At 39.3% G+C, this 25,655-nt stretch overlaps 1 protein-coding gene across 1 annotated transcript; it reads right to left on the bottom strand.

The window, feature by feature from the left end:
• Positions 1-1,498: 1,498 nt before the first annotated feature.
• On the bottom strand, positions 1,499-25,206 carry LOC149837362 (eukaryotic translation initiation factor-like). The gene is made up of 9 exons (XM_090005994.1): positions 24,805-25,206; positions 18,873-18,944; positions 16,952-17,047; positions 16,566-16,817; positions 4,245-4,342; positions 3,797-3,884; positions 3,355-3,705; positions 3,031-3,273; positions 1,499-2,868 (listed from the first exon to the last, which is right to left on the bottom strand). The coding sequence occupies exons 1-9, from the start codon at positions 24,988-24,990 to the stop codon at positions 1,840-1,842; spliced, it is 2,415 nt and encodes an 804-aa protein (XP_089862120.1). The 5' UTR covers positions 24,991-25,206; the 3' UTR covers positions 1,499-1,839.
• Positions 25,207-25,655: the final 449 nt, after the last annotated feature.

Genomic DNA, 25,655 nt, shown 5'->3' with positions numbered 1-25,655 from the left:
TGGATGCAGGTTTGTTATTTGGGTGTAAAAATGATTAATTATGCAATCATGTATGTTTATATTTATCATTGTTGTAATCATGATCCTTGTTGTACTTATATGTTATGTCAATGATATGCTATGAATTATTTGTTTGAAAAAAGATGTATGTTTTATGTGTTTGTATTTTTTCATGCTTGTGGTGTAGGGTGTTTTTTACTGAAGCTGTTATTAATGCCCCTAATTTTAATATTTCCAGATAACGAGTAAGTTGGTTGGTGTTGATGGGAGGCTCAAGGTGGTGCCAAGAGAGTCACATTCTTTTAACGCTTCTATGAGGACTTGAAATATTTTTAAATTATGATTTGAATTTTTTAAACTTGTAAACTCTGATTAAGTGAGACTAGTACTTTGATTTATTTCAATTCAATTCAGTTATTCTAGTTTTACACGTGTGAGTTGTAAATTGTAACTCGCTTAAGGCATGATCCGTGTTTAAAAAGAGTTTTTGTTGTTTTTCTTTAAAATAGGGTAAAGAGATTTTAAAAAATTCTTAATTTTTTTTGTTTAAAAAAATAGGGTGTTACAGTCAAAAGAGTCATTTTACATCAAAGATGATAATATCAACTTCAAGTAAGCCAATGCCAAGTCTCTTCTGCATTGTTTTCTCAAAAAAAAAATGATCTTTTCATAGGTCAAAAAATTTGTCTTAAAGAACTTGCTTCAAGATCACCTTGATTGAAATGGGTTAAATCATAGCATTTTATCATTCATCATCATGTCATGTCATTTATATTTTTTTTTCATGTTACAAGTTTTTTTTGCAGTTGACATAGCTCTTAGGAACCCAAATTCAACCTGTAAATAGATGAACATTAGGTTCATAGCTCAAGCTGGCTCGGTTATGCATCCCTACTCTCCAGTGGACAGGGGGATCTCATGGTTTTACCAGTTTTAAGCTTGCTAACGAGCAGTTGGTGAGTTAGTTAGGGAGGGCAGTGATGTGGATACGTTTCTAAAGAAATCTAAAAAGAAACATCTGAAATTGCCCCAAAAATTATAATGAAAACAAGAAAGTTTTAGATGAAAATAGCTGCATCGGCTTAGCTCCAACGCCTCGTTAATTACCATTTAGCACCCCTCTTTCTCTCCCTCTGCCAGAATGACCTCCAGGATGGTAGCGTGCAGCTCCATGACTGGTGTGCAACAGACCAATCTAATCTAAACAGTACTGGATGCTCATCCTCAGCTAGTCCGCAAAGCACAAACAGCTCAACAAAGCAAATCCTTGAATCTTTATATTCAGCAAACCCTAAGAGAAGTCATGGAACTCGGTAGAGAGAGAGCAAAAAAATGTGGATCTCCATCCAACTACCTTATGTTTTACTGTAGTTCACCTTTCACAAATGATCTAAAGTAAAGTCGGTTTATGCACAAAAAAACACTAATGCTAAAAATAAGTAGTGCACCTGCGATTCTCCAAATAACCAAACCCAAGACTAGCAAAGAATACAAAGACTAAATACGAAATATCACAATAATCATATTAAACTCAAGTTCAACTCGAGCACTGCCAAAATTTGCAGTAGCTCAAGGGAGAAAATCCGGAGCAATTTTCTTTCTTTTTCCGAATCAGTCAACACACCTCGTGATCTCGAGAAATATACAACTCGTAAAATTGTCTTAACAGCAATGCTTAAATATAATTGTAGCACAAGTTGCTTGCCTCAAATAAAACAAGAAAAAGAAGAATAAAAACAAACAAAAAAATCCATGCTCATCTAAAGTTACACAGGTTTGCAGGAGAGACGCCGCTGCCAACCAACCAAACTCCTACCCTGCATAGTTAACCATCATAGTTTAAGGCAGAAGACATGCTTCAACGTCTGATCCCTGTGCCCCTAGAATAGCTTGTCCTGCTACACTCGATTTGATGCTTTTAATTGCAGCATCAAACACTAATTTCCGATAATATGTATCCTCAACCCTCTGCAGGGTTTCCTGAACCAGCTTAAAATCCAGTGCACCAGCTAAAATAAATCTACCCATCACCTCACCAAAATTGCTTGGAGCCGTAGGCGCATCTAAGGCTATATCATCCAACATTGCCCCATACTGCAGACACCCAGCACCAAGATCTTGCACAGTTAATGCATTCTTGGCAATCAGGAACTCCAGGAGCTTTGAGATGGGCTCTACGCAAGGTGGACTCTTCTCAAATGCCAGGGCAATCGCTTCTTTAACAAATTCCGGGAGATATTCGGGGCTCCTCAACTCCTCTACACATTGCAGTGCTTCATTTAGATCACGAATGCTAAAGTATTCTTCTAATAGATTGGTTGTTTTTCTGTTCAAATCAGCGGGGTTCATTTTTGAGGTAGGTGGTGGCTTATCAGGTACACGAGAAACAGGAAGGTCGGAGGGTTTTGAAAACCCAGGTGTGCTAGGAGGCCTTGTCGGGACTGGATACTGGCTTTGTGGTGGAGTTGTCGGACCACTACCCTGCAACAGAGCACTGGTCTTCCCAGTGATAAGGCCACCACTGCCTTGTGGTAACAACCTCGAGTTCAGAGATGCTTGCTTTCCAACAACTGGAGGTGAAGCACGATTGCCTACAAGACCACCTGACTGCATTGACAGAACATCCACCTTTGACATGGACCGGCTACGAGGAACTTCCCAGTTGTCATTGTCAATGCCAGGCATTCCAGGCATCTTCCTGGTTCCAGGCATTCCAGGCATCAGACCACCAGCACCCGGTCGATTGATTGGAAGCCCAACAGGGCTAGCTCCTCCCAGAGCACCCGTGGCACGGCTTGCTGCTCCAGGTCGCAAGCCAAGGTTCTTTTCTGCTTCAGAATGAATTTCACTGATAGTTTTAGCTTTCACCTGTAGAAACAATTGGTATGTTTAAATTTGCCATGTTTTTAAAGGAAACCAAGAAAGCCATAGCTATGCGTGCGAGTGGGTGTGTGAGTGGGCGTGTCAGAAAGAGAGATACTAAAACCCAATAACAAACTAATATCAAGAGATCATTGCCTCAATCCTTACCTCTTCACGCCTAGGGACCCAATTATTGGCTCTCAGATCCAGAACATCGCGTAACATGAACCTCAACCTCGGTGCTAGCTGAGGATTTTTATACAGCTCTTTCAGACGACTGAAGTACATATCATTAATCCGGCGAGATTTTGGGCCTTCATCAAGCTGCTTACCAATGGTGACAAAGAACTGGCAGATGGCCTCAACATTATCCTCATCTGTACAGGATTTTCCATCATGTCCCAACAGTTCCTGTTGTCAGAGTTTTGGTCATTGATATACAACATTATTAACCATTCAATGAGAGGGCATGCAGGTTAATTCTCCATATACCTGAACGATATGATGAACAATTTTCTCATGCACCATCTTCTGCTTCAAGAGTTCACCAATAAGTCTGATGTTACCAAGAGTTCGAAGCTTCACCATCCTCTCATTGTCCTTGCGTTGCAATTCTTGTTCTGGTGCAGTCATCTGCTTAATTTCAGCTCTCAATTTGTCAGAACTTTCAAATGCCTCTTGACAGTTATTCAGGAGGACACCCTTAAATGTGATTTCTTTGCCATCAGGTTCATCAGAAGGAAAAGGTGGGAGCTTTGTGTTTAGATCAGAACATAACAGAGCATACATAGGGCAAAAGGTAGGCTCCAACACTGCCTTCTCAAATATGAGTGAGATGACACCCTACGCAGAAAAAAGCAAAAATAAATTTGTGTAAATATTATACAAAGAGAAAGAAATCTGGGTATGAAACATTCAGAACATCCATAAAAACCTTAAGAATATCAGCTGATGTGATCCCAGAATCAATAAGCTGGCCTTTAAGAACATCAAATTTTTCAGGTGTGAGCTTGTTAAGTATCCTGCCAATAGAAAAGCCAACCTCAGGTAAAACATATGAGAGTTGATGGTTTACAATCACAAACTACAACACATCATTGTTACAATGAATCAGATATAGCAATAGTTAATGTTCATAACAAGAAGCCTGTTAGCTAAGCGACCGACCACAGGTAACTGGAGGCTCAGAAAGTATTCAACATGATCAAAGAACCCATTTGAGCACAATTATCATTATTCATAAAAAAGACATTCAGATAGGTGATAAGAGGTCATTCTAGTCACTGTTAGGTGGCCAGAAAACCTCGCACTAAATTTTGTTTTGGAATCCCCACCGACTTCTCTAGAAAATGAGTGTAAACAAATATGAATCAAAGTAATACCCTTTTACTGTCTTCAGAACCTGCTCTTTTTCTGAAAGACTTCCTCTTCGTGCCGACCAAGGAACTTCAGCCTTGATAAGAGCAGGTGTTGGTCCCACCTATTAGATAAAGATTCATATAGAATCATCAGCTTGAAGAATAGCAATTTATCTATATAAAGAATAAGTTTCTGGCATGGAAGTGCACCGAATCTCATTATATATGAATTTTTGGTAAATACCAACCGCACAGGCGCACAGATGGTGAATCATCAGCTGGAAGAATAGCAATTTATCTATAATAAAGAATAAGTTTTTGGCATGTAAGTGCACAAAATCTCATTATATATGAATTTTTGGTAATGTCAACCACACCGATGACATTATTATGGTCCAATTACTTATGAACTTACTTGAAAGCAGTGAATCAAAATATTCTTATATTTTATACAAATGTACAAAAAATGGTCTAGAGTTGACAAAAATAAATTATTAAAACAAAGCTTTTCAGATACAAATTCTTTGATGAAAAACATGATTGGTACTGAATGAACCATTCTAAGTTATGAAACCAAGCATGTAGATCACATCCCTACATTTAGATTTAAGAGAAAAGAATAAAAGATCCATGAGAATTGTGGTTCACACGGTATATATATAGAGAGAGAGAGAGCGAGAGAGAGATTTAAGAGAAAAGAATAAAGATCCATGAAAATTGTGGTTCACATGGTAGGTATATATATAGAGAGAGAGAGAGAGAGATTTAAGAGAAAAGAATAAAGATCCATGAAATTTGTGGTTCACATGGTATGTATATATATAGGAGAAATGTGGATTATGTTGACCCCTTTTTCATTAGGTCACAGTTAGGACCCTTCAAAATTCAAAGTTTTAGGTGTTTTATGCTAGATTTGAACCATTAGATGTGTTTATCACTTTTTATTCAATAGAAAACATGTATTTGATTAAGCATTCTTATCGTTCTCCTATGACCTACTTACAGTTATGTCTAGAGTCTGTTTTGCTTTGGTTGAGTCAGGATGTAAGTGTTGAGTCAGTTGTAACTTTATTCGGGTCACCCTTGCACTTTGGCTCAGGTTGATCAATACCCTGAAGGGTTAACCCGTAGATCTGAACTGTAATGATCCTGCGGGAAAAATAGCGAATAAATGCAAATGTGTTGAGCTTTCTTTGTTCACCCTCTTGTGATTACCTTCAAGTGATTGCAATTTTTCTCCCTCTCTACTCTTTCGCTCTCTTGCACTCTCTATACTTAAAGCTTCTGCAGCGGCAAGCGAGCAATCGGAAAGGCTTGCGACGGTAAGGAAGGACTGTCGCGCTGCACTTTCTTGTTGAAGAAATAGGCCTGTGACAAGTGATACCAGAGCCCATTCTCGAGCTGGAGAAGGGACTCCAGAGTCTGTGTCGAGAGACGCACCGACAGGCCGCGATTTGTGAGCAAGACATCATGGCGCCCCAATACAACTTGCGAAGCACCAAAGGTAAGGCAGTTGCCAAGACTGAGGAGATGGGTTCACCTCAGGGCTATGATCAAATGGCTGAGACTGTCAATAAACAGGTGGCTGATGTGACTTCGCATAAGAAAGCGATTTCACAGACAGCTGAGTCATTCAAAGCAATGAACGATGAGGTAACAAGCCTGCGAGAGTATGTGAACTTGCTAATGGGACAGGTTACGTCGCTGACTACGACAATGACTGCCGTTAGACTGAAATAGGAGAGCTTCAATTGAAAAACCGCACTTTACAGCAAACGGTGGTGACCCTAAATGGTGGAAGTGGCGATAGGCCATCAAAGATAGATGTGTCGAGGCCAGCGAAGTTCAATGGTTCCAAATACAGCAAGGTCATAGAGAATTTTTTGTTCCAGATAGAAGATTATCTGGATATTCAGAACGTACTGGCCGAGGACCTCAGGGTGAAGGTTGCAGCAACTCTGCTTGACGGATGCCATAGCCTGGTGAAGACGAAAACATGGCGATATGGAAAGAGGGCAGTGTGTAATTGATACTTTTTAGGCCTTCAAAACTGAGCTACAAAACTACTTTATACCGTAAAATGTACAATGTCAATCATATCGAATAGTGTCAGAATTGAAGCACACTGGAGCCTTGATAGATTACATCAAGGCGTTCCAAAAGTTCATATTGGACGCACTCAATATACCAAATGAAGACAGACTCAACTAGTTTATTGTGGGACTACAGTCGTGGGCACAGACTAAAGTGGAAAAGAGCAATCCTGAGACTTTGAAAGATGCATATGTGACGGCCGAGTGCCTAGTAGATACTCAGCGTAAGACCTTCACTCCATCGACCAAGGCCGAGAAGAAGCCTGACCATGGAGACAAGAAAGAGGATTCGACGCGACAACAAAGGTGAGGCAGCGACCCAACACCACTTCGACAAGAAACAGAATTACAAGAAGTACAATAATGACAACAAAAGGCAGGTTGTGACTTGTTGGTTATGTGGCGATAGGCATATCGCAAGGCAATGTCCAAAGTGCCTCGTAAAAGACGATGAACAGGCCAATGCAGTACAACCAGAGAGTAGTAATACCAAAGTCGTGCAGCCCAGGACGGGGGTCATGCAGACCATAAACGCGGTCAAAAGCGATATAGTGGAAAGCATACTGGTCAGCAAAAAACTCATGTACTTGAAAGTCATTACGAATGAGAAGTCTACTATAGCAATGGTAGAATCTGAGGCTACACATAACTTCGTCTTGCGGGAAGAGGCAGAGCGGTTGGGCTTGAAGCCCAGGCCAAAGCAGAGGACCATCAAGACAGTAAACTCTGAGGCCAAGCCCGTCCTTGGTGAATCAAGGAATGTGGCTATCCAAATTGGGAGTTGGGTCAACAAAGTCAACTTCTCAGTGGTGTCCTTGAAGGATTTTCGGCATGGAGTTTCTTGGCAACCAAAATGTAATGATGTTGCCGAAAGAGAACTCATTGACAATCATGAGGTCAAACTCTTCGCATACGGTGCAGTGCCTTACTCTTGGAGGCAAGACTTCAATGTTGTCTGCTATATAACTGAAGAAGGGTGTCAAGCAAAGAGAGCAAACATTTCTAGTTGTTGTGCCGCAGAAGAAGAAAGGTTGAAGCAACAGTGTCGCCGACCCTTAGCAAAGTTTCAATAAGTAATGCCTCCGGAACTGTCGAAGCATCTGTCACCGAGACGCAAGGTAGACCATAGAATTGAGTTGTCCCCGAGAGCAAATCTCGTGCCATGGTCCCTTATCGCATGGGATCGGATGAATTGAAGGAGCTACATAGGCAGCTAGACGAGATGTTAGAAGTAGACATCGTATGTCCTTCAAAAGCACCCTTGGGCGCCCCTTACTCTTTCAGGTGAAACATGATGGTTCCAAAAGGTTATGTGTGAATTGTCGTGCACTGAACAAGGTCACGGTGAAGAACAAGTATCTGTTGTCACTGATAGCAAACTTGTTTGATCAGTTAGGCAGTATCTGTATCTTTTCGAAGATAGATTTGTGATCGAGTTACTAACAGGTGAGGATTGCAGATAGTGAAGAACCAAAGACAACTTGTGTCACTCGCTATGGTGCCTATGAATTTCTAGTGATGTCATTCGGGTTGACTAATGTTCCGGCTATGTTCACGACATTGATGAATAAGATTTTTTACCCTTAAACAAGTTTGTGGCAGTCTATCTTGATGACATCGTGATCTACAGCAACAACATGGAGGAACATGTCGGGCACTTGTGAATAGTGTTTCAGGTGCTGAAGAAGAATGACCTTTGTGTCAAATGAGAGAAGTGTGTCTTTGGACAGGAAGAGATCAGTTTCCTTAGCCACGTCGTGAGGCGTGGTTTGTTGTGTATGGACGGGCAAAAGATAAGAGTCATTCAAGAATAGAGTTCGTCAACCAAAGTGTCAGAGTTGCGGTCATTCCTTGGTTTGGCAAACTACTATCGACGGTTCATCGAAGGTTACTCCCTCATTATTGCGCCCCTCACGGATTTGCTAAAGAAGAATCGAGTATGGCTCTGGACAAGAGCTTGCCAAGATTCCTTCGATGGCTTGAAGAAAGCCTTGGTGAGGGAACCTATGCTGCAATTGTCAGACCACACAAGACTGTTTAAAGTCCACACAAATGCTTCAGACTTCGTCATCGGCAGAGTTATCATATAGGAGGGTCATCCAATTGCTTACAAGAGTCAAAAATTAAAGGATGCGAAGAGGCGCTACACTGTGCACAAACGTGAGATGACGACCATCGTGCATTGTATCAGGACCTGGCGACACTACCTTCTGAGTGCCGAGTTCGTCGTCAAGACAGACAATGTCGCCACGAGCTATTTTCAAACGCAAAAGAAGCTGACGCCCAAGCAAGCTCGTTGGCAAATGTTCTTAGCAAAGTTCGACTTCGCTTTAGAGTATAAGGTGGGGAAGACCAATGTTGTTGCTGATGCCCTAAGTCGCAAGGTTGAACTAGCGGTTGCACGGGCATAACCTTCCGAAGTTCACTTAGAGGGTGCGTTGTTGGATCACATCCACGAAGGTATGCAGCAAAACACAATGGCGCAACATCTTGTCTCTCCAATGCAAACGGAAAAGACTCGATGATTCTGGCTACAGGATGGCCTCCTTGTGACTAAAAGGGGACGCGTCTTCGTGTCGCGGTGGGAAAGCCTTCGTTGCGAACTGTTTAAGGAGTGTCATGATACACTATGGGCCGGTCATCCAGGACAGGAGTAGACTTTAACATTCCTTAAGCGCGGCTACTATTGGCCGCAGATGAGAGACGATGTGGAGGGGTATGTATGAACATGTATCCCCTGCCAGCAAGACAAGAGGATCAACCAGAAGACTACCGACCTCCTTAAGCCTCTACCTATTTCAGAGCGTCCTTGGGAGAAAATTTTCATAGACTTCATTGTTAGTTTGTCGACGGTAGATAGCTTCAGCTCCATCCTGGTGGTGGTGGATCGTTTCTCTAAATATGCCACCTTCGTCCCAGCTTTCAAGAAGTGCCCTATAGAGAAGAATGCAGAATTGTTCATCAAGCATGTTGTGAAGCACTGGGGTGTACCAAGAAGCATTTTGAGTGATCATGATGCTCGCATCATGGGCAAATTCTGGTGTGAAGTATTATGACTACTCGGCTCTAATCTGTTGTTTTCAACAAGTTTACACCCACAGACGAATGGCCAGACGGAGTGCATCAAGGGATTGTTGGAGCAATACCTCAGGCACTTTGTTAGTGTCAATCAAAAAGACTGAGTGAAGCTCCTGAACTTGGCCGAATTCTGCTACAATCTTTAGAAGAGTGAGTCTTCAGGCCACAGCCCGTTCGAGATAGCCATTGGGCAACAACCGCTGACTCCCCATACTCTAGCCGCACAGGAGAAGGGAATGTCATCATTTGTCTATCAATTTGTTCAACACTAGCACAAGCATACTGAGCTGGAGAAGGCGTTTCTGCACAAGGTGGCTAAGAGGATGAAAAAGTGGGTGAACAAGCATCGTCGGCCTGCCGATTTTCGTGTTGGAAACCAGATGTTGGTGAAGCTTTACCCGGATCGCACAAGCATCTTCCGTGGGCGACACCGCAGACTAATCATAAAGTACAAGAGACCATTCACCATCACCAAGAGACTGGGCAAGCTGGCGTACAAGCTGAACCTACCCCAAGACTTCAAGGTGCACCCGGTGTTTCACATGTGCAACCTAAAACCGTTCTATGCGAATGAGGGGGATCCAGAACGTAGCGTGTCACAAACCGCTCCTATCCTGTAGAAGGCCCCGACAACACAAAGGGTCGAAAAACATCTCAGCAAGATCCTTCGCCACAAGGTCAACTACTTGGGCGAAGCGAAGAAGTATTTTGTGCAGTGGGAGGAAACAGCGGAGCCGACATGGGAACCAGCATTCCGGATGAAGAGTCGCTATCTAGATGAAGTCAGGGCCTACCATAAAACAGATGGCGCCGAGGACAGCACATGATTTGAAGGGGGGAGCTTGTTCTCCTGTAACCTACTTTGTACAGTTGTATCTAGAGTCTGTTTTGCTTTGGTTGAGTCATGATGTAAGTGTTGAGTCACTTATAACTTTCTTCGGGTCACCCTTGCACTTTGGTTCAGGTTGATCAATACCCCAAAGGGTTAACCCGTAGATCCAAACTCTAATAAGCATGCGGGCAAAATAATGAACGAATGCAAATGAGTTGAGCTTTCTTTGTTCACCCTCGTTGTGATTACCTTCGTGATTGCAATTTTTCTCCCTCTCTTCTCTTTCGCTTTCTTGCACTCTCTATAATCAAAGATTCCGCAGTGGCAAGCGAGCGATCGAAAAAGCTTGCGGCGGTAAGGAAGGATTGTCGCATTATACTGGCCTGTTGAAAAAATAGGCACGTGACACTTATGCTCGTGTATTTTAATGATGTAAAATAGTCAATGGTTGATAGGGAAATGAAAACCTACAAAATGGGCACGGTGTCAAATGAAACATGCTATTGGATTTCTAATGCGTTTTTTGAAATTCTGACCGTAGAGATGTGATCTATATGCTTTTTTTATAGGAATCACTTCTTGAAGTGTTTGATTCCGATGAATGGATAGGTTTTTATAAGGTTTCAAAAATCAAGGGCCAACAATTTTCATAAATTTTCGAGGCTCCAAATACCATTTTTCATCCAAAATGCATGAACCAAGTGTCAATTTCTAGTAAATCAATCATGCTGAACACATCTATGGGGTCAGAATTTCAAAAAAAACACCGAAAATCCATTAGCATGTTTCATTTAGCATCATGCCCATTTTGTAGGTATATATATATAGGATCATGCAAGTGTGTGTCTGATTTTCAAAGCTAAAAATTTAGAATAATATTCATCATATTAAAACTTCAACTTCAATATAAGAATACACATAAGATACATATACTGGAGCTACAATCAATGAAAGAATACACAAAATGAAAGCTGTATTTGTGCAATTTCATTAATGATTATGTAATACACTGGATGCAGTAACATAGGGATTCCCTATTCCAAAATATGCTCATAGGCCATGACCCACAGTAGACAACTTAGAATCCATGTCTCAGCAACTGCTGAAAGCTATTAAGTAGCTTCTGCAAACTTGTAAAAATTATTATCAGGGAATATGATCTTGTCGTTCTTTCTTTTTTTTTGCCATGTGACCTTTATTAACTAAAAGAAAGTGGAAATATTAAAATAAATGAAGGGAACATTTCAAAATGAGTTTCTTAACATTATATGAAAGGCCAACTGGAAAAAAAGGAAAATGGAAGGAACCTTTAGTGAAGAAATTGTTATTGTTGGTTTGTTTCCGGGAGGCATCTATTCATAAAAACTATCCAGCAATATAACCAAAGAATATGTCAAAGACATTAACCATCATTAGTGAAAACTAAGAAATCAGACAAATGAAATAGTTCCAAATCATACATTGTGAAGTCCAAAACCTCCACAATTTATCCCAAAACCAAAACGCATGTAGATATGTTTTACCATATTTGATCCAATATCTATGTTCCTTATATTTGCTTGCATTCAAACTTGTTCATGTGTCGCTGCAACCCTAATTGGTCTTCCATGTTCAACATCTCTATAAGACAAGTATAATTAATCATTTGTACATATTCATATATTATTTTTGTGTGTTGATACAAGCAAAAATTCACCCAATATTGCATTAAGGTGTTTCTGCATATTGCTAAATGTGACCCATGGCTTGATGATCATAAAGTGAACATCGACTAAGACTCCAAATTTGAAACTTGAAGACTTTGTGTGTGTCCAAATTAGAAATGTAATGAGTATTATGATGTAAGAAGATTAAAGAAGTCTTTCCACAACATCAAGATAAGACGCCCACACACACATGTATGCAAAAGAGAGAGAGAGACGATCACTACTCTTGGACAAAATGGGGGTTTTACTGCAACAGGACAGGAAAAAGATCCCAGTTGCAACTACAATGGCAGATGAGAAGTCCCCGAAAGATAAGAACAAAGTGAACAACTTTAGGAATAAATGGCCTCCAAAAGAACATCAAAGGTTATGCTCAAATAAATAGAGAAGATAGTGGTCTAGGATGGGGGCCCCATGTTTTATCATTTTATAAAAATAATAGCAGTTTATACTCCAGATTAAATGTCTGAAGTTATTGATTTTACCCAATTTCGTTAATTTCAAAAAATCATAAACAGCAATCTAACAGCCCAATTTATCTTTCCATTATTTTCATTTTACAAACACACACAAAAGATCCCTTTCTTCAGACTAAACCAAAATTGCACATCACTAAAAAGATTTGATAAAAAAAGAAAATAAAAGACCAAAAAAATTAATAAAATGCAACAAAACCAACTGAAATAGAAGTTGATACTAACATAAACAACTAAAAAGATAATTTTCGATTTTAAAAAAATAGAATCTAAAGCCTTGATGACTGACAAAGGAACAATGTATGGTCTCTTTTGATGAAAAATTCTGAAAGTTGAACTAAATAAAATTGGTAAAAAAACAAATTTGAAAATACGATGGCAAACAGTGTCAAAGCTCCTTATGGTTTTCCTCAAGAAGACTTTCTAAATTAGCTCTAACTAATTCTTGTCTTGTTTTACTTGTCACCTCAAGATCTAGCAGGGCTCTGATTTGAACTGTAGGAAGGATACTGTCATTTAAGTAAGGAAGAGGCATAAACCTCATACGCACCTCTGCTTCTCAATGATGTCCATGCCACACTAAAAGGAAAAATGAACTACTGTAAGTTGAAAAATACTTCATTTACTTCTCTTTCCTTTTTATCCCTAGCAAGCATAGTATCCACATGCACTTTGTTCATCCTTGAGGAACACCATTAAAAAAAGTTCTGCAAAAATTGCACCATACTGTACAATTTATATCATATGATACAATATGGTAAATCATAGTATTGTGTGTCCATACAGTATGATACCCCTTCCCTTTCTTCCCCAACCCACCCACCCCCACCCCACCCAAAAAAAAGAAAAAGAACAGAAAGTGGTGCATAATACCATATCCTAAGGTATGATACCATTAAAGATGTGTTTAAAGAGAAGAGCAAGGAGGTAACAGTGGGGAAATGTAATGAAAAATGGTTCTGAAAGGACTAAACCAACCAAGGAGCGAGCACGAGTTCCTAATGATGTAGTTGGAGAATCATCCATGCAGCCATCTCCATGTTGATGGGCTGAAGAAAGTGTTGCATGATACAAGCCACATCTTATGTTAGAGCTACTTTTTAGTTTTTTTATCAAATTTTCAGATAAATTCTTAGTATATTTTCACTTTTAGCGATAGCTTTTGAATAAATAATACCTTATTAGAGTGCTATTAACCCTACTCATAAGCTAACAAGAAATTTTTTTTTTCTTATGGAATATTATCGAGAATATGTATGACCTAACCATAAAAGAGTAAGACGAGAAAGAAGAAAATGGCATCCACATACGGTGCTGAATGATCAATAAAGATATTGAGAAACCTTTTTTTTAATATTCATTATTACTTGTATTCTTGAAGTAAATATTTGAATTGATGATTTGTATACAAGTGTATATGGCATTATTAACACTGTATTAAATATTATTTATTTTTTAAATGCTTCAATCCTAAACCCACTTTGGTACACACAATAGATACATGTATACAACATCGAAATTATCATTATTTTTATTGTTGGTTCCATCTATTAATTACTAACTATTATATATTTACTCATGACCTGTTTATTTCATAATTAAGATTACTCATCACAGTTTGATTGCTTGATATGCTTTTTTCCTCTTTCTATTCAGTTTATTTTTAGTTTTTAAACTTTCTGATTTAAAATATTTTGAAATTATTTATAAGTTAAAATATTTTTCACATTTCGATATGATAGGACAGTATGATAAACCATACTTTAGACCATAGTCACAATTATCAGTATCAGCTATATCTCGGCGAGGAAAAATCTTGGGATATTATATGTTTTTTGATAAAATCTCATTAAAAGCTTAGAAAATAAAAAATTTGGGAAAAGACGGAAAATAAGAAAAAAATACATGTTAAGAAAAACGTGAATATAAATATAAAAAAGAAAAAACATGGCTAAACAAAGAAGCAATAAAACATTAATATAAATTCCCAATAGTATCACGATAAATTTGAATGTCTGATATTCTCAACATATCATAATATTTTAGCTTTGAAATTGTTTTTATATTAAAGCTTATGTCACAGGGACTCAGCCAACTGGGTGCCGCACCCGCGTCAATGCGACGCGACGCAGGTGCAGCACCCGGTGCGGTCAACCTGACACTGGGTGCGGTCAATGCACCCAAGGTCATTTATGTCCAACTTTTGGAATTTATATATATTTATTTATTTTTATTTTTGCCGCACCCCCCCACCAGCACCCATGTGACATAAATTAAAGCTTTAATATCATGATATTTTCAAAATGTCACCGATCTCTTTGACAATGCTTTAGACCCTTTTGGCATTCGTTATGACCTATGTCACACGGACTCGGCTAGGGAGGCGCCGCACCCGAGTCGACACGCCCCGACACGGGTGCGGACACGGGTGCGGCTTCGGACTCGGCCCAGATTCGGTCAACGCCGAGTCGGACTCGGTCAAAAAGTCGAGGCCGAGTCAGTCCACATTTTGGACTCGGTCAACTTTGACCGAGTCCAAAAATGTCCATTTTTTAAGACGAAAAACAAAAAAAATCAATTTTTATATAACTTTTTTTTTTAAAAATATATATAACCAGACTGCAATGCAGGACTGTGCAACTGCAACTGCACAGTCACAGCCTGCATTGCACAGTCTATGCAACTGCAGTCTATGCAACTCTGATCCATTTGATTGGGGATGTGTAATCTTTAAGGGGAAGCATGATTCCTCCAGCGAAGGGTGAGCTGCCTACTAGAAAGTTGCTTCTCAGTGTTCAGGACCAATACTTAGTAGATGTATATGCATAATTTTATATTCTTGAAATATCTTTCAATTTATCAATTTAAAGGAATATAAATACAATACAATCAGGATTTAGCCAGAGCAAAGGTAACTGAAACATGAATGTGCCCCTCTTCCTGTAAGATGTATATTTTCATATGCAAGTCATATTTTCTCTACTGAAAAACTTGATATTTTTATATATTCATGTACTGATAAATGACAATAAAATTGCTAATAAATTTTTTCTGTTGCTATGTTATTGCTTATATATATATATATATATATAGCCGAGTCCCCGTGTCCAAAATTTTTGAAATTGCGCCGCACCCGTGTCGCACCCGCACCCATGTGACATAGGTTATGACATGATTTTTTGAAAAAATACTTAATATATTTCTTACCACTTGGGTTTTTAAAGGATACAATAATAAAACATGCTTCTATTAACCAGCTTGGTCGATCCTAGATCAGGCAAGCAACATGAAGGCCTGTTATGTTGCTAGACCAGCAACATCCAAGACCTAACTTGAACTAATAAAGAAGCTAAAGAAAGGCATCTTATTGTCATATTTGTGTCAATCTGAACCATCATAGATACCAAATTCTTGGGAAATCCAGGTAACCAAGGAGATGCTTGATCATGTCTTTGTGTCATCAGAGATAAATTCCAGGCAAAACCACCACCAATGAATCTTTAACTTGCAAGCAAACATAAAAATGATATACAAAGTTTTAGAATGCATAGCCATAGGTCACATGATTCACTAAAAATATAGAATCAGCAAGCTAGAGTCCCATGATCTGGGATGCTTGCCAAAGCACTCAAAACCACAGTTTAAAGAACTCAAAAACAATATGTAAGTTGTTCTAGTCTATCTCATCAACCAGGTCTAGTGGTAGTCAGATATTATCGATAACATGACCTCCCTATATTTTTAAATGACAGTTTTTTGTATTTGTCATCTAGAAATTTCATATAAGAATGACCATGCATAACTCTCCCAATTATTTGAATGCAATCATCAAGTAGTCATTGGTTATATAATGGATGAACAAACAGATATTAACAAGTTCACATACATTCGTTCTCAATTTTGATACTGTGGTCATGCTCATATTAGTCAGCTTCAACGTGGGTGTTGTAAGTTAATCACATTTGAACTGTAATTTCCAGGATAAGGGATACAATTTTAAGAGGTCAATTGACCACTCTAAAGAGTGCACAACTGCACATACACCACCGTTCTGAAATATGTTAGGATAAACAAAATGAGTGGACTTGTTAATGTTTATTGTATCGTGTACTAACAGCTTCCATAAACATAACCATGCGTGTGGAAGAGAGAGAGAGTACTTGTGCAGAAACTTGCACTCTAGAAAACTGGGAGCTTAATTGATCTGCAAGGTTTGACTGATAAGAATTTGATTCTTGTTGCCTTGAATTTGGTACATATGAATCAGGTTCCGATCTTCTGCTCAGGTATTCTTTGTTATCCCGAATTGTTTCCCAAGATCTCTCCTCTCCAGAAGATGGAATTTGTGCTGCCCGACCACGCCAATCACGATTATCAGGCTCAGAGTAACGGCCTTGTGGTTTACTCTGTGACTGCACACAACAATGAAAGTGTATTCTTGTCACAAACAATCGATGGAAGACCAAACACTTGGTTATTTAGCACAACCATTGAATCAAATAAAGGCATGCATGCACACATGGAACAACAAAAAGATTGAGCTTACGTTAGCATCCGTGCGACCCCAACTCTGGTCTTCACCAAAAATTTCAGATTCAATCTCTTGCTTGATCTTCAAAATATCTTCAGGAGGTTGAACAACCTACAGCCAACAGTTCAAAACAGTGAAATATAACAAGTTCCTGCACAACCAAATAATAATAATAATCCTATGAAATTGATACTATCATCTCCTCCAACAAGCAAATAAAAGCTCGAAGAGAAAAAAAAATAGAGAAACAACAGTCAAGATTTATGTTTATTCAACAGGATGAAATGTCACAAGAATTGAATTGAGATACCCTGAATTTGGGAAAGAAAAAATGTAAAAGCAAGTAGCAAACTAAATTGTAAAGTTTTTACAAGCAAAACTAAATTATTTCAACCAGTGTTGTGAAAAGTGTTGAGGCGTAGTGAGGCTCTCAACCAAAATCTGAGGCGATGCATAAGCCTCGAGGCGTAAAGCGTAAGCCTCAAAAAAAAATTGAAACTGAAAAAAAAACTATAAAAAATATCTAAAATTATAAATAAATAAAAAATGCTTTAGTGATGAAGAAAATAACATGGAAAAAGTGAATCACGTAGAAGTTTTTTGTTCAAATAGAACTGGACAGATTTTTGTTTTTTTCAACAAGGGAACATCCAATGAAAATTTAGGAATTTTCTAAAGACCAGTGGAAAAATCTCACTATATTTATACTTCTCACACCATCAATGATCATCATGAGACAAAAAGTTGAACGACACAGCAATCAAGTGTGTGCACATGCTAATAAAAACCATTCATTATAAATGAAATGCAAACAACACTCATTTCAACACTTCTATGCACAATTGCAGAGACAAACTTATTCATATTCCAATAATCTCAATACTTCCACATACATATGATAAGACATAAGAACGAATAGCAATCATGAAAAGTATCTTAACCGATAAAACAAGAGAAACATGAAAGAAAATTCAGCAAACAAGAAAAGAGTATCCATATTTTTCAAAGCATAGAAAAACTGGAACTCTAGATATCCCTCTACAAATCGAACTGACAAAATTCACCAAATCAGGGCCATCTCGAATAGAAAAATGACCAAAAATGCATCAACGACTAGAAGAAAGAAAAAAAAAACTGAGATTATCCAAGTACAAAAAGAAAACAAGTAACCTGGATAATCCAAGAAAAAAATGAAAGGGAAAAGAGGAAACTGAGAGAGAGAGAGAGAAAACGAAAGGGGAAAGAGCAAAATGATTGAGAAAGAGAGAGGGGAGAAAGAGCATCGACGATTGAGAGAGAGAGGGGGGAAAGAGCACACCTAACCTCCGGAAGAGGGAGGGAGAGCGAGCGAGCACAGCGGTGGCAGGGGTGGCGACATAGGCGACAATAGTGAAGGAGGAGCATGAAGGTTCAACCGTGGCAGCAGTCGCAGTGGTGGCGACGTGGCGAAAGTGGCAAAGCGTGAAGAGCAAGCGGGAGAGGAACAACGTGAAGAGCGAGCAGGAGAGGAGAGGGAGATGGAGCAGGCGAAGGAGGAGCGACAAGGGCAAATTGGCCTAATTAGTTAAAAGTTTTAACTTAAAACTGCATGAAAAAACCCTATTTTTTGGTCAAATGGGGGCTCTGACCCTCATTTGACCAAAAATTTGAGGCTTATATGCCTCGGCTTGAGGTGTGCCTCGCCTCGAGGCGTGCGCCTCAAGGCGTATGAGGCGCACGTCTCAGAGCTTTTACGCTTTATATAAGAGCCTCCAGGCAAAGCCCCTCGCATCAAGGCGAGGCAAGCTTTTTGCACCTTGAGGCGCGTTTTTAATAACAATGATTTCAACATACAAGCAAGTAGCAGAAACAACTTGGTTTTGGCAAGATAATCAAATATTCTCAACAACTTCTAGATTTCGACTCTATTTAAGAAACAAGGGGAAATAATAATTACCTCCCGGAGCTGCAATAATTGATCTCGTGAATATCGAACACGTTCATGCCCCTCAAACCGGACCTCTCCAGTCTACAATACAAATGAGAACATTAGATATGTCAAAATTATATGCACTATAATCAAAACCAAATTGGAGGAAGGGATGAAGAAGCAGAACAAATGAATTTTGCATCCAAAATACTATGCATTCAGATAACCCAACCTTTAACATGCAAATGTTATAAATACTGCCATTACCAAAGAAAGACTAAAAAAACATGAGGAAGAAACAGAACAGAAGCTATCATTAACCATGAGTCATATATTAGAACGGCCAGAAACTACAAAGATTCTTTAATTTTATGATAGTCAAAATACTAAGCCACAAATTTCATCAATTTCATGAAACAGCAGACCATACCTTTAAGTAGAAGGCCATGAACAAATCACAAAAGAAAATTTGCAACAAGAAAAAAAAACATAAAAACAGTTGGAAAATCCAGCATCCATGGGCATGAGATTTCACCACACTGGAAAAGCAAAGACTAGATCGCTGTTTGATGCAAAGCTACACCCTAAGGAACACATGCATTCAGGACGATTAAATGAAATTTTGCATTACACAAATATCTAAGGAGTGCAAAAGGGGATCATCCAACAAAACAGGAGACTAGCATGGAAGAATAAAAGAAGACAAGATTCAGATTACAGAAGATATGCACATGCAACAATAAACTATCCACATAGATAAATCAAACAAACTATGCCACACGGATTCAGCCAACCAGGTGCCGCACCCGCGTCGATGCGACACGACGCGACTGCTCGTGCGGGTGCGGCACCCGGTGCGGTCAACCTGACCCTGGGTGCGGTCAACGCACCCAAGGTCATATTCATCCAAATTTTAGACTTTAAAAAAAAATATCGCCCGATGAAATGGGCTTGAGCCTAAGGAATAGGGCAAAACTGTTTTGCCCTCTTTCCTATCTTCCGAGCTCCGACACTACTGAGCTGCGACACCCCAACGTCAGCGACGCCTGATACCGTCCGTCGAGCGCAAACTCAGTCTCCATCTCCAAGGTACGTTATTCTCTCTCGTTCTCTCCTTCAATCTATCTCTCTCTCTCAATCTCTCCACTCGTCTCAATCTCGCCGCTACCTCTCTCTCTATTTTTTTCCCCATTTTCATACTGTGTACCTCTCTCTCAGTAGTCGATCTTTTCCCCCCTTACTGTGTACATCAATCTCTCTTAATCTCGGCTAAACAAACCCATTTAAAAAAATATATATTACCCATTTTAGGGAAAACTCATTAGTGTTACTGTTGTTAACTGTTACAACTTAAATATATATATATATATATATAATTTTTTATATTTTTGCCCTCCCGCACCCAAGTTTTTGTAAAGTGTTGCATCCCACACCCGCACCCGCACCTGCACCGATGTGACATAGCAAACCAACACCTAGAAAGAATCAGGGTAGAAGCGAGACATCAGTATAAGTACCAAGAGAAATATAGAAAATAACGGCATGACCTATCCCAATATGCAAAATCAATGAACTATCAATGCAAAACCAAGCACTTTTTGGACAAAGGAAAAGCGTCTCGAACCTCTTTGCATCACCAAGCAATTTTCCACAAGATGTTTTCAAATGAAAGGTGCATAAGCACCATGCTATGTCATGTGGACAGTTGCCACAAGTCCTCTGTAGACACTGCATGACACTAGGCTCCTTCCTCCTCCACTCTCAGACATGAGTAGTTGCCTAGCTTATTTAGGTTTCAGCAACTTGATTAGGTATTATAATCAAGAAAGTAAGAGTCTGTGTATGTGCATGCGTCTATGTGTGTAAGATATATGCCCAGGTCATCGCAAGACCAAGCAATATGCAATTTACAGGGCAAGAATGTCTCAAGTCCTGCCAAACAATAAATACTAGCCTATGTCACATAGGCACGTGTGCGGACACAGTTGTGGATGCAGCGACACAGCACTTTAAAAAAACTTGTGTGGAGTGTGTGTGTGTGTGTGTGTATATATATATATATAATTTTTAACAGTTTTAAGTTAACACTATGCTTATGTGTGTGCATTTATGTATTTATATATATAATATAGATAAAATTGGACTTGGTTAGGGTTAATTGAATCTAATTTTGGATAGAAATGGACCTCAGTGTGGTTGACTAAACCTGACACAAATGAAGTCATGTTCAAGTACTGCACCCGCACCCAGTGCCCTGTTAGAAGAGTCTGTCTTACATAGATACTAGCCTAGCCATAATGCATGTTGACAACCTTTTCTAAAGGATGATAACAGTTTCAATCTCCTCAAATGCAAAGAAGTTCACATACCCAAGCTTCACTAAACAAGCAAATAGATAACACCAGCAGGTGCATTTTATATGTACATACATACATACTTAATGAAATAGAAATCAAATTTTCATTAAATTGAATTGATTCAGTGCATGCATTTTAGTAAATAAGCCATGATAAACACATCTACAAGTTTGGATTAAGCCAAAAACACTTGCTACTATGTCTTTTAGAAGTGTTTAGATCAGAGTTACCAGAAACACCTAGGCAAGTGGGGAAGCGCGCTTCCCCGAAGCGCATTTTGGAAGCGCAAAACATCACGCTTCCAAAACGCGCTGGGAAGCACTATTTTTTTTTGGGAAGTGCGCTTCCCAAAAATGGGAAGTGTGTTTCCCTTTTATGGGAAGTGTGCTTCCCCCGCACTTCCCCATTGCTTCCTCCTCACTTCCCCCACGCTTCCCCCACGCTTTCCCCTCGCTTCCCCCTCTTTTTTCTAGTATTTGTAAAAAATATTCTTTGAGTGTACTCTTATATCTCTTTGTAGTGAGCAAGAGCAAGATTGGTATTGCATTCATATGGATGAGAGTTTAGCCGATAGCAGACTACTAGGAAGTAGATGCATAAAGTCAAGAGCAGATTGAGCTGATATATGATCATTTCTAAGCATTGATTACTTGATTCAAGTTAAAAACCTAATCAAAATCCTTCTCTATTAGTTGAAACAGCCCTTATAGCTGAATTGGTAATCCATACTTGTTAAGGTGAACCATTCATGTATTCTTTAGTTGTAGACCGCGGATCCTAGCTTAAGGCATACTCTTCAATGACTAGGGAATTGCCACAAGGTTTGATGTATTCTGCATATCGAGCATTCACAAATAACATGACCCCACTTCATTTTCTTGTAATGCTTGAACTTGTATCTTAGGTCAATTGGTGCTATAAAAACAGAGCCACTCTGCTATTCTAGTACCTGAGGCTGCTACTACTGGGAAAGTGAATATTTAATCACTGACGGGATGAGTCAGAGTTGGAACAGAGATGTATGTAGCATATATATTGTGTTTACTTTTATTTGCTAGTTTTTGTCACTTGGCTCGCTTTTCCCTCGCTTCCCCCATTTATGGTTCATTTTTTAGTATTTTTTATTTTTATTTTTATATTTTTCCCTTTTCTCGCTTCCCCCTCACTTCTGGTTCGCTTCTGAGACGATTCCTGATTCACTTCTAAGTCGTCCCATGCTTCTCGCTTCCTAAAATTTTGAAAATGCCTTGCTTTCCGCTTCCTAAAATTTTGAAAATGCCTCGCTTCCCGTGTCGCTTCCCACTCCCGCTTCCATGACTGGCAACCGTAGTTTAGATGTTTAGGACATAAACTGTTTAAGAGTTATATATTATATAAGAAAAGTGCTAACTGCCTACCACCAATCTTACATGAGTGAACAAACATTTTTAGGTTTAGTTTCACAAATCTGACCCTGCATATGTGTTCAGCATGGTTGATTTGCCAGGAAACGACACTTCGATCATGTTTTTTCAATAAAAACAATCATTTTTAAGCATTGAATATCTATAAAAATTGTAGACCGTTGATTTTTAAATCTTATAAAAACCTACCTACATTTCAAAATCGGACAATCCAAGAATTCATTCCTATAAAATCAAGCAAGTAGAACACATATGTATAGTCAGATTTAAGGAAAACATGGAAACCCCTTTAAAAGCCCGGTAAGCAGCTCTCTCTCTCTCTCTACAAAACAATGAACAATAACGGGCACAGGGTTATCGGAATCACCATAGTACATGGGGAAGCGCACTTCCCTGAAGCGCATTTCAGAATCACGAAATGTGGCTCTTCCGAAACATGCTATGAAGCGCCAAAAAATTGGGAAGCTCGCTTCTCTTTATTTTTTCATTTTTTTCTTACTTTTTTCTCTTTTTTCGCTTCTCCCTCACTTCCTAGATTGCTTACAGTTCGCTTCCTAGATTGCTTACGGTTCGCTTCCTAGGTCACTTCCGGTTCACTTCCTATGTCGCTTTCGAGACGATTTATGATTCGCTTCTAAGTCGTCCCACGCTTCACGCTTCCTAAAATTTTGAAAGTGTCTCACTTCCCGCTCCCGCTTCCCCGACAGGCAACTCTAGTCATGCACCACACGTCCATTTTTTGATGTTTTAGTGGCTATCACGACCGTCACTAGAAGTGTTTTTTGGCAGATTTTTTTTCCCCACTGCTTATCACCAGTTGAAGATAAACATCCACCCAGCTGTTCGCTGAGAAGGGTGTTCAAAGTTACAATATATATATATATATATATATATATATATATATATAGAGAGAGAGAGAGAGAGAGAGAGAATGGGGATTATCTGGAACAATGTTGTCAGTATCAGTGTGAATTAGCCTGAATAGCCTGATTCAAATAGTATCATCAGAAAATAAATATGAAACTCGCCAGAAGCAGCTAATTTAAAAAAAAAAACTGAAAATGGCCAAAAATAGTTTTTAATATTATTTGACATGTGTCTTTCTGTGGTTAAAAGTTGGGCTATTCAAAATGATTCAGCCCTGAATCGGTATAGCCTGATTCACCTGAATTGCAAGTAAAGCGATTCATACAGACGCCATTGATACTGCCCCATTTTTCGTTAAATATATATTCCTAAATGGATTCAAGAGGACAAAAGTTTCAAGTATTTGTTTAATCCGAACTTATAGATGTATTCTCTCTAGCTTACTTAGTATAAAACGTGTATTAGATTAGGCATTTTTCATGTTTAGATGTGTTTGTAGAACCATAGAAAATCAAATACTCATACTGCACCAAAAATTGATGAAATAAAAACCAAAGTTTTTTGTTAAATGGACTCAATGCAAAGCATGAATTTTAGTGAATTAGAGAGAGAGAGAGAGAGATAAAAAAAACAATTGCAATTCCAGCTGATCCAAAATACTGCTGAAAGGTAAAAGGCTTTCATTCTCCCGTAGCATACATGGAATGCATATGAGTTTCTCAACCACAAAAAGAAAATAAATTAATTCTCTTTCAGTAGCAAAACCAATTAGGCAAAAAAAAAAAAAAGATCTTAACCAATGGCCGTCATCATACCCTTCATAAAAAAACAAAAGACCACGGCTCAAACTAACACCAAAAAGAAGCCAATTGTTCTGCAATCTTATATCGAAATAAGACTCACCAGAAAGAACCCCAAATTGCTGAAAAAGAAAAAGAAAAATTGAACCTTTGTCGCTGCCGAGAAGCATCATAAGTCCAGATTGAACAAAATCAAACCGAGAGATAAATTCAGAAAATCAACAAACACAGCCACGATACCGCGAAGAATTTATCAGAAAAACAAAGAAAAGCTTCTGAAGACACAGAAAAGGAAGAAAAAAAAAAAGACCTCAAAAACATTTATATAAGACATGCGAATAAAACGAGGTATTACCAATAAAACCAAACGAAAGGCAAAGAAAGAAAGCAAATTTTGTGGTTCACATCCGCTGGTCGATCCTAAACAAGGAAAAAATCGAATCTTTGAGGAGAGAAAAGCAGGAGAGGAGGAAAAGACCAGAACGGAAGCCTAGATCCGAGGGAATTTGTCCCCAGGGAGGAAAAGTGCGACCTTGAGCTGACCGAAGGAGAAGCCGCTGCCGGAACCTCCATGAGGGCGGAGAGACGGCAGATCGGAGGAGGATATCGCCGCAGTGGAAGTGGCGGGAGCCGAGTCGAAACGAGGAGCAAGGAAGCGCCCCCGAGTTCCTCCTCCACCGCCAGGCCTCAAGCTGAGCACCGTCTGATCCGCCTGCATACCTCTCTGCGTCCACCCGTGTGCGTCAGATTCCGGCCGATTCGCCACCGTAAAAACGGCGATAAAGATGAAGAACGAGAGAGAGAAGGAAGAAGGGAAGGAGAAGAATAAGAGGATGAGAGAGGGAGGTCAGCCCAAGCCTTCTCTCTCCAGCTGCTGCCAGGAGAAAGAACAAGAGAGAAAGAGAGATCAAGAAGAGGAAACCCTTTTTACGACATCGGTTTTCCTATTCACCTATGTAATTTATGAAAGTTTTACCCAAGCGCCGCACTAACTTATCAGTTATTCACAAGAAGCCCCTCAATATTTGAGTCATTACCTTCAACCGCCTGCTTTATTTGAGGCATAGTTACAAAAATAGGGCTTGTAAACGAACCGAACATATCGTGACTCGGGTCTTAGTATAGCCGGGCGAGTCGAGCCATGAACAGCATATTTAGTTTAAACAAGTGCCCGAGCACAAGTTCGGGATGAGAACAAGTGATATATCACAAAACCACATCTCTTGTACGGAGGCATATCTGTGGCACGAAAATGCCCTCCCAAAATGTGGTACGAAATTGCCCTTGAGAGGAGCCTAAAAGGACTTCCCATGGTGGTACCAAAATGCTTTCGAAGGAGACCAAAAAATGGTGCGAAATGCTCTTGAGAAGAGCTTAAAAAGG

The sequence above is a fragment of the Nuphar pumila genome, chromosome 5 (genome assembly GCF_984573655.1).
Source record: "Nuphar pumila chromosome 5, dmNupPumi1.hap1.1, whole genome shotgun sequence".
In the NCBI taxonomy this organism is placed as follows: domain Eukaryota; kingdom Viridiplantae; phylum Streptophyta; class Magnoliopsida; order Nymphaeales; family Nymphaeaceae; genus Nuphar; species Nuphar pumila.
This window is presented reverse-complemented; position numbering and strand designations above follow the sequence as displayed.

What these genes read in the sequence shown, in the direction of transcription:
- LOC149837362 (XM_090005994.1), bottom strand. Translation starts at nt 24,990, where the DNA reads ATGCAGGCGGATCAGACGGTGCTCAGCTTGAGGCCTGGCGGTGGAGGA. An exon ending in GTTCTGAAGACAGTAAAAGG is followed by an intron (nt 3,885 to 4,244) that starts GTATTACTTTGA and finishes TTCTATTGGCAG; the next exon opens with GATACTTAACAAGCTCACAC. An exon ending in GGGTCCCTAGGCGTGAAGAG is followed by an intron (nt 2,869 to 3,030) that starts GTAAGGATTGAG and finishes TTGTTTCTACAG; the next exon opens with GTGAAAGCTAAAACTATCAG.